Source organism: Thunnus maccoyii, chromosome 21 (genome assembly GCF_910596095.1).
Source record: "Thunnus maccoyii chromosome 21, fThuMac1.1, whole genome shotgun sequence".
NCBI classification, from domain to species: Eukaryota; Metazoa; Chordata; class Actinopteri; order Scombriformes; family Scombridae; genus Thunnus; species Thunnus maccoyii.
Window position 1 is genome coordinate 1,543,170 of NC_056553.1, and position 17,509 is coordinate 1,560,678.

General features: G+C 40.1%; 2 protein-coding genes across 6 annotated transcripts in view; both read right to left on the reverse strand.

Annotated features, from left to right (window-relative positions):
* The window catches only part of sugct (succinyl-CoA:glutarate-CoA transferase), a 121,484-nt gene that overhangs the window by 17,291 nt on the left and 86,684 nt on the right, over positions 1-17,509 (reverse strand). The window lies entirely within an intron of this gene.
* Positions 6,610-11,264, reverse strand: LOC121888318 (lysophosphatidic acid receptor 6-like). Of its 3 annotated transcripts, none has more exons than XM_042399774.1 (3): positions 11,029-11,264; positions 8,847-9,255; positions 6,610-7,268 (listed from the first exon to the last, which is right to left on the reverse strand). In XM_042399774.1, the coding sequence occupies exons 2-3, from the start codon at positions 9,218-9,220 to the stop codon at positions 6,818-6,820; spliced, it is 825 nt and encodes a 274-aa protein (XP_042255708.1). In that variant the 5' UTR covers positions 9,221-9,255; positions 11,029-11,264; the 3' UTR covers positions 6,610-6,817. The 3 variants fall into 3 exon arrangements, with proteins under 3 accessions (XP_042255708.1, XP_042255707.1, XP_042255709.1); XM_042399773.1 differs by lacking the exon at positions 11,029-11,264 and adding an exon at positions 9,491-9,806; XM_042399775.1 differs by lacking the exon at positions 11,029-11,264 and adding an exon at positions 9,355-9,401.

Sequence of the window (17,509 nt, forward strand, 5' to 3'; positions counted from 1 at the left end):
GAGCGTCACCATCACCCTCATCCATCCCAAAGATCAGTTTTATTGTTTTCTATCATACCAGCACTTTAATATCCAACAGAGGTAGGAAACACGTTTTAGATATTGTACAGATAGATATTTAGATATTATCTGGGATTTTGTGAGACCAAATGATACATGTTTTAGTTCTTGTGATAAACTAAAGAGTCACAAACTGCAGTGGATGATTGTTTCTTCCCTGAACATGTTTGTAAAAGGAGCTGAATGGAATTTTGAAAAAATATATATATAAATGAAGTGAGTTTAAGGCTGCAGAGCTTCACCTGAGGATGAGGTTTACAAAGGACGGCTCTCTGATATACAGTATCTGAGTGTGTGTGTTTGATGTGTTCGCCTGTATTTGTGCATGCGTGCATACAAGTGTAACAGTATGATTGCATGCATGTGTGTGTGTGTAATCCTATCTGTTTGTTATGCAGGGTATCATTACATCCATATGGTCATCACACACACACACACACGCACGCAGAGGTCAAACATACTGTTGAACTTTTATTTTCCATCTGTTTTTTTTTTTTATATCTGCTTTACAAACAAAAACATATAGAGAATAGAAAAATGTACTTTTCTGTCTGATTTACATGTTTAAAGACATTTACAGACTGCTCACCTCTTCATCTGTTACATCTGTTACAGATGAAGAGATTATCGTTTGTCCAGCAACACAAAGCTTCAATAAGAGATTTGTGTTTTTTAGATACACACAACAAAATCTATACTTAAATATCCAATAAAATGTCACTATGAATAGTCATTTTCTCCATTATCTGTTGCCTATTTCTACATGAATATGGATGGAAATGATGGTCGGTTCACCACTTTCAGACTGAAATATCTAAAGAACTATTTGATGGATGGACATGAAATTTGGTTCAGGCATTCATGTTCCCCAGAGGATGAATCCTGACTACTTAAGTGATGACTTTTCCTCTAGCACCACCAGCAGGTCAAAGTTTTCATTTGATATGCTGTGATATATCTCTTCATAACATCTACTTGATGGATTAGTGAAACATTTAGCTCAGGCATTCATGTTCCCCAGAGGATGATCCATAAGTTAACAAGCTGAATGATGAACTGAGGTAATGAACGACAGACAAGGTGGTGAAATTTGTGCTGCAGCCCTTCACAGACTGGTGAAACTAACTAAAGACATGTTTCGCTACATAATATCTGACTATATGATCATTAATGAGGAACTTTCTTGGGCATTTTTCATTAATATTTTCTCAGTCACTGTATACGCTGTTTTTAGTTGTACTACAACCGTTTTTGAGCTGTATCTAATGTCCTACTGACTGTAGTGTGGGTTCTTGTTGTCGTTTCTCATGTAGGGTTGAATCCAGGGCGACTGGACTTGGTTGTAGATACTTGGAGATCTTTCACCTCTCATCCAAGAGGCTTCTTCAGTTCTAACTGACTGGCAGAGAGTCCCAAATTTAACCTCTGTGCCATTAAAGCATTTAGTGGTACCACTGGTTTAATGGTTTAAAGGTACACCTGGCCTCAGGTGACTCCAATGACTGTCATTACCACAGCCAGGAGCACTAACGAACCAGGTGGAATCAATGACCTTGATAACGACATCACAGAGGTTAAATATATGGGACTTTCCGCTGTTATGGAGTTTTCCATCTTTAGGGTTACAAATTTGAATGACAGTTGGGTCAAAACGAAGCCTTGAGGTCACACTGTAATTCTTAATCTCTCCTCCAGACTTCAGCTGTCTGTGATGTTTTGGTGAAAGCAGAAACCTCTCTGATGAAGAGTATATCAGCACTGCCATAGTAAGCCAAGACCAGAGAGAGGACCCTTCTGGACAACACAGATTAGTGGAACATGTAGCTAAAATGTGTTGACAATGACCTGAGGCTCAATACAACGTGACTTAAGATGTCACAGGTAAAGTGCAGTCCTTTGTTTAGAAACTAGTGAACCAATTAGCCTAATTTTTCATATCGTCGGCCGATCTAAAGACTAACACTCAGACTTTCAGAAGACAGAACGGGAAGAGACAGCATTTGAGTTACTGTGTTCGCTGTTTACGGTTCTCCTTGATCAAAGTAACTTCAATAAACATTCTCAGCATTAAGACATCAAAATCCACCGAAGTGTTGACCACCGCTCAAAAAATATCTACAACACCCGCCAGTCAGTTAGAACTGAAGAAGCCTCTTGGATGAGATGTGAAACGTCTTCAAGTATCTTCAACCAAGAAGTCCAGCTGCCTCGATTCAGCCGTCCTCGGATGACGATGACCTGGATGATTGAGAATCTTTACAGACATGTCATCATTATTATCGTCATTAGTAACTTTATTGTTGTTGATTCGTTGTTTTGTTTGTTGCTATTTTTTGTCCCTTTTGCTTTGGTTTATAATCACACTATCGTCCTGGGTTATGATGTAAAGTTTACTTGTGTGGACTTCAGGAAGAGTAGTTTCTAAATGAATCCTGCTGACTTTGGTGACTTTTCCTCTAGCGCCACCATGACGTTGACTTTTTAGCTCTTTACTGAAACACGTAAACAATTATTGGATGGATTGCTGTGAAATTTCACACATTCATCATTCCCTCAGCATGAATCAGAACTTTGATCCTCTGACTTTCCATCTAGTGTCACCATCTGGTCAATATTTTAATTTGTCCAGTACTTCAGTTTATGAACAAATAGTACAAATAGAAGGGTACTCTGTGAGTGCAGCCTCACAGAGCTGTGTATATATACCACATATTACTCATCACAGTATTCTACTACACGCCTGATAAGACGTTTCTCAGAAACAAGCAAAACAGACAGCCGGCTCATTTGAAAATGTGAGGAGCTGCTTCCTCGCGGCGTGCGATGCTGCCCTCTACACATGCAGGGTTTCCCTCATCTGTGTCCGCTGTGGGGCTGAATTGTGGGACACTAGTTTAAACCCACAGCTCACTCAAAAATCCTCTGTATTTCGCCTGCATGCCGTTCGGTTCGAATGACTGAATTTTGTGAACACACTACAGACTCAAAACCTGTTCGGCATTAAGAGTGCAGTCTGGATTTGGCAGTTTGTTAGTGTTGTCAGAGCTTTGTAGTGGCGGCTGTGGCACAGCAGGTAGAGCAGGTCGTTTTCTAATCACAGCGTCGGCTCCTGTCCACATGTTGAAATGTCCTCGAGCGAGACACTGAAACCCATTCGCTCCCAATGAGCAGGCCTGGTGTGAATGTTTGTGTGAATGGGAAAATAAAAGTTAAGGTAGAAAAGTGCAGTTTGTTTACCATGTATTCATAGTTATATATTCAGCCACTCATTTGTTTGTTTTACTGACAAGGAAACTGAAGCATTTCCTTCCTGTTTGATTTTTAAAGTTTACAGGTTCAGTTTCTGCGACTGAGAGCAGTTTCCATCCGCTTGTTTTTATGTAGGATTGATTTATTGAAGGATTGAAAGTAAGTAAGGAGAAGCTGAAAGAGAAAAATAGAGGAGGAGGAGGAGGAGGAGGACAGGAGGAAGGAAAGAGAGAGGCTAACAGGAAGTGAGGAGGAAGAGGAGGCACGTGGCTAAAAAACCACAAAACTGTTGTGCGTTCAGTGTGTGTGTCTTTTGATCAGGCCGGGTAACTGCCTACAGACTCTCCCGCTGTGGTTCTGGGGTTTTCAGGCTTTTCCTTTTCCACCACCACCACTGGAAACACACACACACACACACACACACACACACACACACACACACACACACACACACACACACGTGCCAGGCAGGTGAAGCCTAAAGCCGTACAGCCGCAGATCAATAACATTTAGATTAGAGTCAAACACACACCATGTGTTCCGACACACACTGCGGGACAGGAAGCGCTCCTGCAGCAGAGTGCGTGTGTTTGACTGCGATGTTTGATGTTCTTTATTGAAACATCTCAACATCATACGAGGAAAAAGAAAACAAAAAGTCACCCTGTAAACTTTCACACACGTACAGACATACGTTTCCAGGCGGCGAGAGGACAAAGTGAAGACTAGTTTTCAACCAAATTCCCAGAATATCTTTAAAAGAAAATGTAGTGAATGTTTGTTTCCGTCCACTGCTGCTGTGTGAATATCAGCTGATAAACTAATCCTCCAGTCGGCGCCGTTAAACCGTCGCAGAAGAAGAAGACACAACGAGATGACGTCAGTAAAACAGTCAAAGCTTAAACGATGTAAAACATGATGGAAATATGACGTTTCTGTTAGTTTCATGTATTGATGTGAGGAAGGTTACAGTCTCCTCATCATCGCTCCACACAGATCTGATGTTTTCAGATCTTCAGTGACGTTTCAGTCACATGATTCATGACGTCATCATTTATTCACTCAGTCTGTTTACATTTGATTTGTATCCACACAGCTGCTGTTACACCTCAGACAAGACAAACTGAGTTTTTTTATACATAAACTGAAAATGTGAATAAAAACAGTTCAAATATATATATTAAAATTTCAGAATGTAATTTTTTTTCCCCCCAAAAGTAAAACCAAAACAAATATATTTCATCCACAATTATATTGTTATTTTTGGTCTTATGCAGATTACATACCATTACCTTTGCACTACCTGCACTCCCACTACTGCCTCAAGTTGTTTTTTGTACTATAACTTATGACATATATTACATTTCTTTTGCACACATTGTAAAAACCTATGTATATATATATATATATATATGCACAGTATATATATATACTGTGCATATATATGTGTGTGTGTGTATATATATATACATGTAACTGTGTATTCCTTGTAAATATAATAAAGCTTTTCCTTTTGTGCTACTTTGATATACTTTGTTCTGTTTTATTGCTTAATTGATTGTTTTGTTCTGTTCTAATTTAAATTATTTGAATGTGTGTAGCTTAGTGGAGGCTACAGCTGTTGTATAATCCTGTGTTGTATGATGATGAAATGAACCTTCGATCTTAAAACAAACCTTGACAAAGAAACGGAGAAGCTGGAGCAAAAGTTTGTCATTTCAATTTGAAAAATATGAAACGATTACTCTCTGATTCATTTTATCTGTAGATCGACTGATTAACATCGATCCTTTCAGCTCTAGTTCTTCCACAAAGTTTTATTCTGTTGGATTCTGCAGCGAGTTCAACCAGATACAAACTAACTTTCATTAACTGTGAGATATCACAGCCTTCAGAAATTCTCCACATATCATTCTCGTAATAACTACGAATCCTCCTCTTCCTCTAACTCCTGTCATCCCTCCATCAACTTCTCCATCATCGAGGCCGACTCAGACGATGACTTCTTCACCCTCATGTTTCCCTTTTCACGCCTCCTCTTCCTCCACCCCCCCCCCCCCCCACCACCACCACCACCCTCTCTCTGAGTCTTTGAAGCTAGCTGTGGCAGTCCATTAAGTCGACTAACCAGCCCCCATGGGAGCCATCCAGGCTCGCTGTTACATCATGTTACTGCAACATCAAGGGGGAGGAGGATGGAGTGTGTGTGCAGAAGGATGTATGTGGAGTTGTGTGTGAAGATCTGAGGTTGCCTGAACCTGCTGCTCTCTGTTTGACCTCGACAATCAAAGCAGCTTCTGCATATCGCAGCGTTTTCATTCCTGTGAAGTGTCAGAGCAGTTTTTTTCTTCCATATACGGCCTCATATGAGCACTTAATAGGATTTTTAGATGCGTTACATAAAGCTGCGGCCCGGATGTTAAAGGTCCCCAGTGATTTGGGTTTTCATGATTTCAGCTCATGACATGAATAATGCTCTTCATCATGTTCCTGCAAATGAGTGTGTTTTAGTTGGAGAAATATTTATTTCTAACTTTGAAGAGGAAAGCAGTGACGTGTCTGTCACACATGAGGAGTCATGACTTCCATTTCATACACACATTCATTAATCATATCCTATAAGATGTTTCCTATAAGGAGACATATTCTGCACATTTCCAGCTCTATATTTATATTCTGGGGCTCTACTGGAATATCTTTGCATGATTTCCAGTTAAAAACTCCTTATTTATCTTCTACTGGTCCTTTATGCAGCCCCTCAGTTCAGCCTCTGTCTGAAACAGGCCGTTTTAGCTCCTGTCTCTTTAAGGCCCCGCCTCCTGATGAGCCCGCTCTGTTCTGATTGGTCAGCTTCAGGAAGCTTCCTCCGGCTCCGGAGACTACGTAAACAAACTATAGTAGCAGGATTTCACTTCTTTTTCTCCTTCTTTACTCCAAATGTCAACTTCTCAAATCCATCCGAACATGTTGGAGCTGAACAACACATGGAAACACCTTAGCAACCACCCTAGCAACAAAGATTATAGAACAGACACACGTTTATGGACATGTGACGAGCTGACATCATCTCTTTCTTGGGAAAGTTAAAACACTGCTGAAACTTTGGAACTTTGACCATGTTTAACATCCGACATCAGAACGGGATATAAATGACAGAAAACCACAAAAAGCAGAATCCGTCCTCTCTAAGACCTTTTAAATGCCACATAGAATGCAGTTTAATACCATTTTCACACTCATAATGGTCCAAAAATGACAGAAAACCAGTCGGGACAGTAAGACCTACAATAATTTATTATGTGCATGAATTTCTATCACATTTCTGTCAGTGCTTCCAGCTGTATATAAAAATAATTCCTTCAATTAATGTGACATGGAGCCACTTAAATGGCAGAAATTTAATGGATGATTAATCAATTACAAACTAATGAACTAACTGAAGTTTGCTGCAGGTCTGATGCTGCTGACTCAAACTCCGGACTTCAGGAACTTGACTGTTAAACTAAACTCAGAACTTCCTGCAGGGCAGTTTTCCAGCTCTGTGCAGGAACAGCAGCGGAGTGATGAACCCGCTGACGATGTTGACGGCCACGTTCATTAACATGACCCACAGAAGAACCTGCTGGGGAGCGTACAGCATCGGACTAAACATTAAGACTTGGAGCAGCTCGGTGGTGCTGGTGAAGACCATGGTGATCATGATGACCTTAAAGGCCTTTCTCTTCGTGGTGTTGCTGCTCTCTCGGGCGCGGTCCCCGTCGCCGGGCCCCGGCTGCTTCAGCACGCAGAGAACATGGATGCCGCAGTAAAACATGAGCACCAGGAAGAACAGGGACTTGGTTATGAGCAGGTATACGGACTGTGTGGTGGAAAGCATGAAGGTAGGGATGGTGCAGTACAGCAGCACCAGCAGCCAGTTGACCATGCAGAACGCCAACCTGTAACGAAGAGGTTTGAACCTGCAGAGAAGAAGAAAATTCTTATATGACAGAGAATTGGTATCAAACTGCCAACAGTACAGGACGCAAACTTTCAGACTACTATTGCAGCACAGTTGAAGCTGATAAACAGCCTAAAAGTTCAATGAAGTTATTAAAACATTTAACCATTAATGTACAAACAGGAACATTCAGAGCTTCACTTTGGTCAGTTAAGAATGAAATTCAGCCGTTTTACCCCTTGAAGTCACTTGTTCCACATGATATACAACATTCAGCCCCACTAGATGTTGCATTAGCACCAGCGTCTCAGACCAAAACAAACACGCGTGTCATTTAATAAGAAAGGAAGCGGCCCCTGAACTGACAGCTAACGAAACTCAGATCAAACTGTCAAACTAGGCAGAGCTGATCAGATATGGATCAAGATTCTGTTAGAGCGTTGCCTATTTCTGCCTCAAATGCTTTCAGAAACATTTTAGCGTACTGTTTAGCTGTAATATGAGCTATATATGAGCTGCCATGTTGGAAATGGCCGTGGGAGGACACAGAGGGACTCACACGCACTATCACGCACGCTCAGCTGTAGCGGCAACCAAAACAAAGAACAGAGAAGCTCAGATTACAACACACACAGAGGGAGCGTGACTTCGTTCTCTGCTCAGGACGCCATTATTCTGCTATATATCCTTACGTAGCTAATAGTTGTTTGCTGACATGTAGTGAGGCTGTCATTTATTGCAACTTTAACATGTGACAAAATGGTCTCAAACCAAGGACCTCTTACTGACTTTTTCAGAACTTTCAACTGCATCTAAAGCCCCATTTGGATGAGGGTCTTTCTTCTATCTGAAACAAACATGGACATTCAGACAAAAGTCTCCCCAGGGGGGGCGCCGGAGACATGAAACACATTTTGATATAATTCAGTGTGACTTATACTTCCCAAGGATATCATTATTATCTCTGACGTCCATCACCAGTAAACCTCCATAAATCCACTTACAAACCAGAGAATAAAGAGGCTGCAGAACCTTTTCTACAGCATCAGAGTGATCCAGTCATAGATGCACATCCATGTTACACCGCAAACAGGAGCTGCTAACTGCTGATTCACATGACTTTTAATGGAGACTATTTGACTAAATGTAAACAAATCAGGTGCAGCTCCTACCTGCAGCTGACATTACAACAGCACATCTGATGAGCTTTTATTTGTTTCTGTCGTCATATTGGTTCATAAACAGGCCGATATGTTGCTGTTGACATGTTTCTATCTGTCAGATTAGCCAAAACATTTTTGACTTCCTTCATTTTCACACAGATTCAAATTCTGCACTGAACTCATATAAAAAAGGATAAAACTCAGAGATCCGCTTTTGTTTTGAGATAATTTTGTCACACAAATGCTGAAATTGTTCCTAACTTTGAGTTTTATTTTAATCTTTACTCGACAGTAAAGAAACAGAGACAAATATAAAGATGCATTTCCATCGCCTTGCGCCTTGTTATGATTCTGATTTCCATTAAAACTAAAAAACAACACGTCTTCAGACCCCTCAGAGCTGATCAGTCCTGTCAATCACTTTCTTGACTTACCTGAGGAAGACAGTGGGATGCACCACAGCCAGGTAGCGCTCCAGGCAGATGCAGCTGTGAAAGATGGGGCGGGAAAAGAACATCAGCCGTATGAAACACTGCAACAACAGCATCCCCGTGTACGGCGCCATCCTCAGCAGGAAGTGTACCATCAGGTAAGCAGACGAGATGCCGAAGAGGATCTCAGAGATGGCCAGATTAAGGGCAAAGAGCTCTGAGGCCACGATCTTGCCCGCTCCGCACACTAACACCCGCACCATGTAGACGTTGGCAGGGAAACCCACCACCAAGTTGACTCCGAACAAGGTGCCTAGTCCTTCGTAGAAAGTAAGGAAGTCGGATGTTGAGGTGTGGTTCGCTTCAGACAGATTCATCTTCACCACATGAACATGCTGCAGTTTTCTGGGATCTGCAAAAGTTAAAACAGAGAGATTCACACTGACTGTTCAATCCCAAAATGTGCAAATTACTTTCAATTACTTTATTAGTTGCGTAAAAAATAAAATACAATAGGGCTGCTAAATGGTTAGTAGCCAAACATTTAGCTGTTGGAAGCATCTCCTTGTTCTGACTGACTGACAGACTGACACCAGATTATTTATCTAATTAATCCAAAACCTTCAGTTTACACAGCATAAACATACCGACCATGTTGTGGAGCGCGGTGTCAAGTGTTTCACGCCATATCTGGGATTGTGAATGTGATCAAATTGGATGTTTCTGGAGCAGAATCACTTTGAATTGGTGTGAGCCAATATTTTTCTATGGAGGGAACAAAGATGCTGCACTAAGCTACTTCAGCATCCTTTAGTCTTTCCAGGAAATTGTGATTTTGCGATCGCAAAATTAAAACAAATTCAAGAAAATTTGTGAGAGCTGCAGTTTTACTAAATTACAGCAACTTTTACACATGAAACGTCCAAATCAAGAGCCGCTTGTGATTCGGACCGATCGTGACGTCATTCAAGTGGAAGATGGACAAATCTCACCTGCCAACAATAATGATGCCATAGATGAGCAAAACAATTCCCAAATGTTCCCAAATGAGGTTTGATGTTGTTCAGACATAATCTACCTCAAACATAAACATCAAACTATATTTTTATGTTGATGGATTTATTTTAATGGCATTATTTACTGATTTTATTTGGTGCTGATGTTGAGCTGAAAGTTTATTTAATAAAGGTTATAAATGGAACTCAAGTACAGTATTTTATATAACTTTGAGTCCTCATGGTTCTCATGTTCAGAAAATACATTAAAATACTGGAACTGAAATATAATTGTTTCTGTAATATGCAGGATGCTTTTTATCCAAGGAAGTGATTAAATAAGACTCTTTATTGGTATTAGTTTAAAAAAAAAATCACATTATTTTCCTTTGCTTGCAATTTTCCCCAATTACCACAATTTTATTGCAAAATGGGCACATAAAACATTGCAAATTGTATCGCAATTTTTTTTTTTAGAAAAACTGCCACAAAATCACAATAATCACAAAAAAACCTGTAAAATCCTGGAGGGACTGAGCTTTGCAAAATCAGTTCCAACATTAACCTTGTTTGTTGGTGACTTTTTCAATGTGCAACCAATGATGTGTTAGCTTTGTTGGAACCATCAAAGCCTCTGAATTGAGCCAAAATCTAAAAGTAAATTGAATAAAATTTCTGAAATGATCAACTGAGATCTACGAAGCTATTTCCACCCCTCTGTTAGCTGCATGGCAATAGAATCTGAAGCTCTCTGATTGGATGCTTCCTACAGGAAACTGCGACTCATAGTTGTCTTTTTTTGCACGTGAAGAGCATTGAAGCTGCTTTACAGAGTCACAGAGTGCTTTTCTTATCATGCTTAAAACGTTTCTGCTGTCTGTGTACCTGATCCCCTGCGATAACCAATAAACAGCCGATGATTAATGACATGAAAGCCAATCATTCACAGAAATCAAACAGATTCAGTCAGAGAATGATTCTCTAAACACATATGTCTTGGAAGCAAAAGAAACTCTATCTACATTTAGGTTTTCCACACCTCCATCACACATGTGTGCTTCCAGGCTGGCGTTGCATCTAAACAACATCCATCCTCTCTTGGTTTTGCATTCAAGAGGATCTCCTGTTTGTAATTTGGGCTTTTTGTTTCTCAACTGTTTCACCACAAGCTCATTTTAAACTGGACCCACCTGTGGATTTGCATGGCGGGCAGCGAGTGGAGTCCAAGTTTACATCTGGTGTATTCAAAACAAGCTGAAGGGAGACTCAGATATGGTTTCCATGAACGGCTGTGTATTGAGGGTACGGCCACATTTGCATTGGATTTTCCTCAGAATGTAATTTGTCAGTGTGGAATTTTAAAAAGAGAACAGCAAATGGTTTCCTCACAAGTTTTATCTGAGCCCAGAGGATCCACAATGGTGAAAATAAAGAAAGAGGTTTCAGGTTTGCAGACGGACACCTGGTCAGGTTGTCTGTTCTCAGTCTTTCTACAGATGATGCTCTGATTTATAATGAAACGCTCTAAGCCATTTTGACTGACAGGTTATTGTTTATATCTTCACTTGCTTGTCAAAATCTCCTTATTCATCTACCTTTCATTTATACTTTAAAAGGGCTTAATGGTTTTTGGTGGGGATTCGCTCCAACTCTCAGTTCACTGCTGCTTTTTATTAAATCAAATTTAAAGCTTTTGATCCATATCTCACATTACATTGTAACTTTCTATCTCCTGTTTTATCTGTCTTATTCTATTTTAGCTTATTTTTTTATCTTCTATTTAACTCTTTAATTTTATTTAAATGTCTTTTTATTTTGTCTGTGTTTCTTTTACATTTTGTCTTGATGCCTTCTATGTTTTATGTGAAGCACTTTGAGATGCCTTGTTGTTTAAATGTGCTATACAAATATGCTTGCCTTGTGGGAAACTAAATCAACAAGGAGACATAATATCTTTATGACAAAAACAATTACATTTTTATTTACAGGCTGATGCTGTGTACTACAACAGTGACTAAGAAGAAACAAAAATATCCAACAGGATGATAGCTAGTCCCTAAAGAGTTTTTATCAGCTCTGGAACTAATTACCCGATATCTGAAGAAATCACTTCTCAAAACCTACATTTTTAAAAAAGCTTTTATTAATGTTCCTCCTAGTGTGTGTTTCTTTAGCTGTAATATATCTTATCTATTTTATTTATTTGATTTAGTTTTATCTTATTATTTCTCTCAGGAGAAGTAAAGTAGTGAAAACAAAAGCAAATTTGGCAAAATAAACTAATGAGTTTAACAGTTTTATTTAATAGTCAAATAATGTTTTTGTTTCTTTTTCATTAATGGGGGGTTAGGGTTAGGGGGGGTTGCTGCTGCAGAGGTCCCCAGTCTTTTTCGTGAGATGTTAGGGCTGCAACTAAGCTGCTGATTATTTCCTTGATCAATCAGTTGATAGTTTTGCCTATAAACTGTCAGAAAACACAGAAAAATGCCAGTTGTAATGTCTTAGGGCCCAAGATGACATCTTCAGACGTCTTGTTTGTCTGATCAACAATCCAAAATCCAGATATTCAGTTTACTTTACTGTCTGACACATAAAAGTTTCAAATCCTCAAATTTGATAGGCTGCTTAAAAATGAGTTAAATGATTATCAAAATACTTTCTGATTAATTTTCTGTTCATCTCAAATACCTGAACTCAAGTATTTCTTCACTGGAGTGATACCACTGGAGGGAAGTGAGGAAACTAACATCATTTCAGTAAATAATTACAGATTTCAGCTGTAACATCGCGACAAAGAGCACACAATACATGTGATGAAGTTTGTCAGACCTACCTTCTCTCAGTGAACAGGCTTCATGTGGACGCATCCATCTACCAGCCAGGTGGAAATAAGAGAAGATCAGAGTCGTCTCCTCCTCTGCCTCATTTGCATGGCTGATGCTGTCGGGATTATATTACATGATGCAGCTGCTTCAAATGAACTTCTAGTTATGACATAAACACATCTGTATGTCTTTGCACAAATGAATGTATCCATATCTGTCCCCTTTGTTTAAAGGCTATAAAAATGGTACAACTACATTCCCTTCAGCTAAATGTGTTCTATCTGGTTAGAGAACAAATTCATTTACTTGCTAAATTAGCTATTCTGGAAAGTTATTTTGGTTAACAAGCTAGCTATCATGCTAGCTTACAAACCTCAGTAGCTCATTCATCAGGTTACTCACAAATCAAAGCAAAGGAGGAAAATGTTTCCATTCACTAAACTAATGTTCCAGTTAAAATACGTCAGATCTTGTTCTTTTTCATTAGCAAAGATTAACCTTTTCCTGATGCAATTTGAATAAACCCCCCCCCCCCCCCCCCTTTTCAGTCTTAATGTCATATGCTGGAATCTGCACCAACTTACTTGTTCTGATGATCTCTGGTATCTCTGACGTGGATAAATGTCAATAAATCAGCTTTGAAAAAGACTTTCCACATAATGAAGAATAAACAGGGGGTGCTGCATTGGGTCAAGAACAGTAGTGTTGGTGATGCTGAAGTAGAAAATCAAGTGCTCTTCAAGGATAGTCGAGTAAAAAAAACAATGATTGTCCAGCTTACTTTTAATGGAAGTCCATGGTTTTGGTTGACAGTCTAAAAAGAATCTGAGTCACTCTGATTATAAGTTTAAAAATCCTTTATCAAATCATGGATAAACCAATGCGTTTCATCTCAAAGACTTCATCAATAAGCAATAAGGACAGGTATCCAATTTAAAACTCGTCAAGTGGTCATGTGACTAGGTTGCATGGCAAGTTAATTCTGCCCCTTGAAGAGACAACATATAAGATATAACAGTAAGAACAACAAAACAATGCAAACATAAACTTCAACAGCCCCACATGTATAATAGCAAAAAGGAAAGAGATAAGAGTCAATATTCAATTACAAATCCGAGTGCAAGTTAAGCACCATCTGACAGTGATATACACTAATAGCACCCTACAATGTGAAAATACTCGTAATGGATCACTCTCAATAGTACTTGTCAAAAACGTGGTCAAAGCTCATAATTATGACAACAGTAATATTCAGTAATAAGAGGAGGGTATAATGATATATATAGTATACAGATGTGATGACCCCTGATGTCATCTAGTGTTTGCTATGTGGTTCACCTGCCCCGTCTCTACAGGTGGTCATTAGCGCAACTGGGAACACCTGAGGGCCCGCAGTCTTCCCAGGTTTATAAAGTCTGGCTGCAGCTGGCAGCTCCCTCTCAGCTCCCTGCAGGCACCCTGTTTTTGGTTATGTTGCTTTAGTTTCCTTTTTGCTTTGCTTTTATGCACCTGACATACACATACACACACCCTTTCATCACTCATGCACACCCCACAATACTGATTATACTGATATCTACACTTCACACTCTGTGAATCCTAAGTTGAGACTTAAGGTAAGTAAAATTAAAATGATCTTAAATTTACATGGTGTGTCTCCCTATTTGTTGTGGCTAAAGAGCCGGGTTATAACAAATGGGGGCTCGTCCATTAGGGTTAGTTTGTCAAAAAGTCTGTTTGTGCCTCAGGAAGCAGCGGACGCATGGTGTTGATTGGGCACACTGATTAGGTGATTTGGTCCAGCTGCGTGCTAGCTTTCGGGCTGCCTGTTTTGTGGCCAGAGCTGTTTTGGTCATTGGTTTTGCTTTGGTTTAGCTCTGGTTTTACTTTGGTTTCTGGTTTTTGGTAGATACACTTCATCTGTTTTTCTGCAGGAAGCATTGGTTTCTGACCCGGTGTCGGATTGTTGTGTGCTGTTGAGAGGGTAAGTGTTCCTGTTTTGATATGCTTTTCTACAGAGATTTCCCTGTTAGGTTGTAGTGGCATTTCCCCCTGGGTTACGTCCGTTTGTTTCTTTTGTAGTGCTGTGGCAGCATTCTTAGTTGTTTTGGAGCAACTATCTCGGGGGCACATCCATGTGATTTTGTGGGGTTGCTTTACAAGGCCGCTACTTTTCAGTGTGTAAAGCCACATGAAGACTAGGGGTGAGTTTTTAGCAAGCATTGCTTAGGTAGTTAGAGTGAGATTCTCTGTGGGAGGTTGTTAATTGCCATATGTGTCTTTCTAGCAGGTTACTGTCTGTATCAGTAATTGGTAATTATGGCTTCTTTGTCGTGGTTTTTTGAAGTGCCCACGGTGGCGTTTGTAAGTGATTGTAAAAAGGAAAAGCATGTGCAAGTAGCAGACCATTATGGCATTGTTGCGGCAGAGAAAAAAATGTGAAGATGGGATTAGAAATGAGGTTTTGTCATCTTTGTTTGAAGAAGGTGTGTTACATAAAAGTGAGCTCTGAACGGCCACAGTAGAGCCAGCACCTGCGCCGGTGTCTGTACCAGCAGTTGTGCAGACAGCTGATTTAACTTTTGAGCAGAAGAAGGAGCTGTTAGCTTTGCAGTTTGAGCAGGAGAAGTTACAGAGACATATGGACAGGGAGGAGTAGCTTGAGTTAGAGAGCTGAGTGCTGGGTTTGGTGGATGATCTGTTACCACAGTGTTACCCCAGTCCAACTCAGAGGCAGCATAATTCCTCTCAGCTGGATTCAGGTTGGTCTGATTTCTAGACCAGTTCTTCCCCGAGCCCTATCTCGCTGGCATTGGTGTAGACCAAAAAAAGGAGCATTGAAGTTTGGGTGACCTAGGACAGGTGGGTTTACCAAATGTTTTTTAAGTGCATCAAAAGCAGCTTGGCATGCAGGTGACCGGAGCAACGTTGCTCCTTTTTTCTTTAAGGCACTGAGCAGCTCAGCAATCTGCGAGAAGTTGGGATCAGACCAATGATACCACCCTGCCATGCTCAGGAACCTCTGCAAGGCTTTCAGGACATCACAGAAATGCTGTTCCCAGGACTGGAAGGAAACAATGATGTCGTCCAGGTCTACAAAACAGATGACACCTTTTAATTCTCCTGGTGCTTTCTCCATGAGCCTCTGAAATGTTGCGGGGGCATTCTTCAGTCCAAACAGCATGACTTTAAATTGTACAGACCCAGGGGGCAGATAAAGGCTGTGATTTCTTGCACCTCAGGGTCCATTTCCACTTGCCAGTGCCTGCTATTTAAGTCCAGGGAAGAGAAGATAGCAGCATCTGAGAAACTATTCAGTATTTCCTGGATTGTGGGAATAGGGAAGGCATCTGTGACTGTGGGTACATCTCAAGTCTCTCTTATATTTCCTCGCTCCTCCATCTTCACGTGTTCTGGTCGTCCCAAGTCTCTTATTTCTATTCCGAGGAGCGAGGAGGGATCTCTGAGAAGCTATGAGCAAGGAGGGTTCAATAACACCTTCAGCATGTCAACAATGAGTTTCTTCATCACCTTCATCTTAGGAGGGGAGGCACGATAGGGTTTATGCCGAAAGAGAAGTGGATTGGTGAGAAAGATCTGGTTCAAGTGTGAGTGAGTGTGTGAAAGACTTGTCCCATAGTCTCAGAATTCAATCCACTTAGTAAAGAGTCTGTGTTGTTTCCCCAAAAATTTAGTTCGCTCTAGTTTCACAAACATAAAAGAAAGACAACTCAAAAGTCCACTGTGGGTTTTACTGCAAACCCCCACAAAACAAAACAAACCAGGAAATCAAATTGGAAATAGTAGCATCTGTATTCACAGTTCAGTAACACTGATTATTTACAGTATATACACCAGGTACTCACAGTACTGTCGAGTTGGCTACAATGAGGAGGACTTTACAACGTGATCTAATGCTGAGGGTAAAGCTGGCGTATCTCTCTTCCACTGACCAACAACACTGGCGGCTCTGAGACACACCGATAGATTTCTCAGAGGTTTGTTTCACACTACGGGCTGGTTGCTACACGGCATTATGAGCTTGAGCAAAGTAAAAATACTCCATCACAACTAGAAGTCCTGCATGAAAAATACGACTGCAGTAAAAGTACATAAGTATTATGAGCTTGATGTAGTTAAAGTATTGCAGTAAAAGTAGTGGTTTGGTCCCTCTGACTGATATATTATTATATATGACATCATTAGATTATTAATAGTGAAGCATCAGTGTTAGAGCAGCATGTTACTGTTGTAGCTGCTGGAGGTGGAGCTAGTTTACACTACTTTATATACAGTTAGCTAGTTTAGTCCAGTGGTTCCCAACCTAGGGGTTGGGCCCCTCCAAAGGGTCAGCAGATAAATCTGAGGGGTGGTGAGATGATTAATGGGAGAGGAAAGAAGAAAAAACAAAGTTCTGATACACAAATCTGTTTTCAGTTTTTGGACTTTTTCTCTAATCTTTGATTTTTGCTGAAATATTGGATCATTTGAACATTTATTGAAATGAAAGCATGTGAGAAGTTTGGAGGGAAAAATCACTATTTGGTGGAGCTGTTAACAACTCATAGACATGTGAAATGTGACCCCGACTACACACTGCTTTTTGTAAGACGTCAAAAGACAAAAAGGTTGGAAACCACTGGTTTCATCTTTAACAATGTGTTGTATTTTAAAAGCTTGTTATATTATCCATTGTGTCAAATCAATTCATCTGAAAAGTAACTAAAGCTGTCAAATAAATGTAGTGGAGTAGAAAGTACAATATTTCCCTCTGAAATGTAGAAAGTAGCATCACATGGAAATACTCAAGTAAAGTACAAGTACCTCAAAACTGTACTGTAGTACA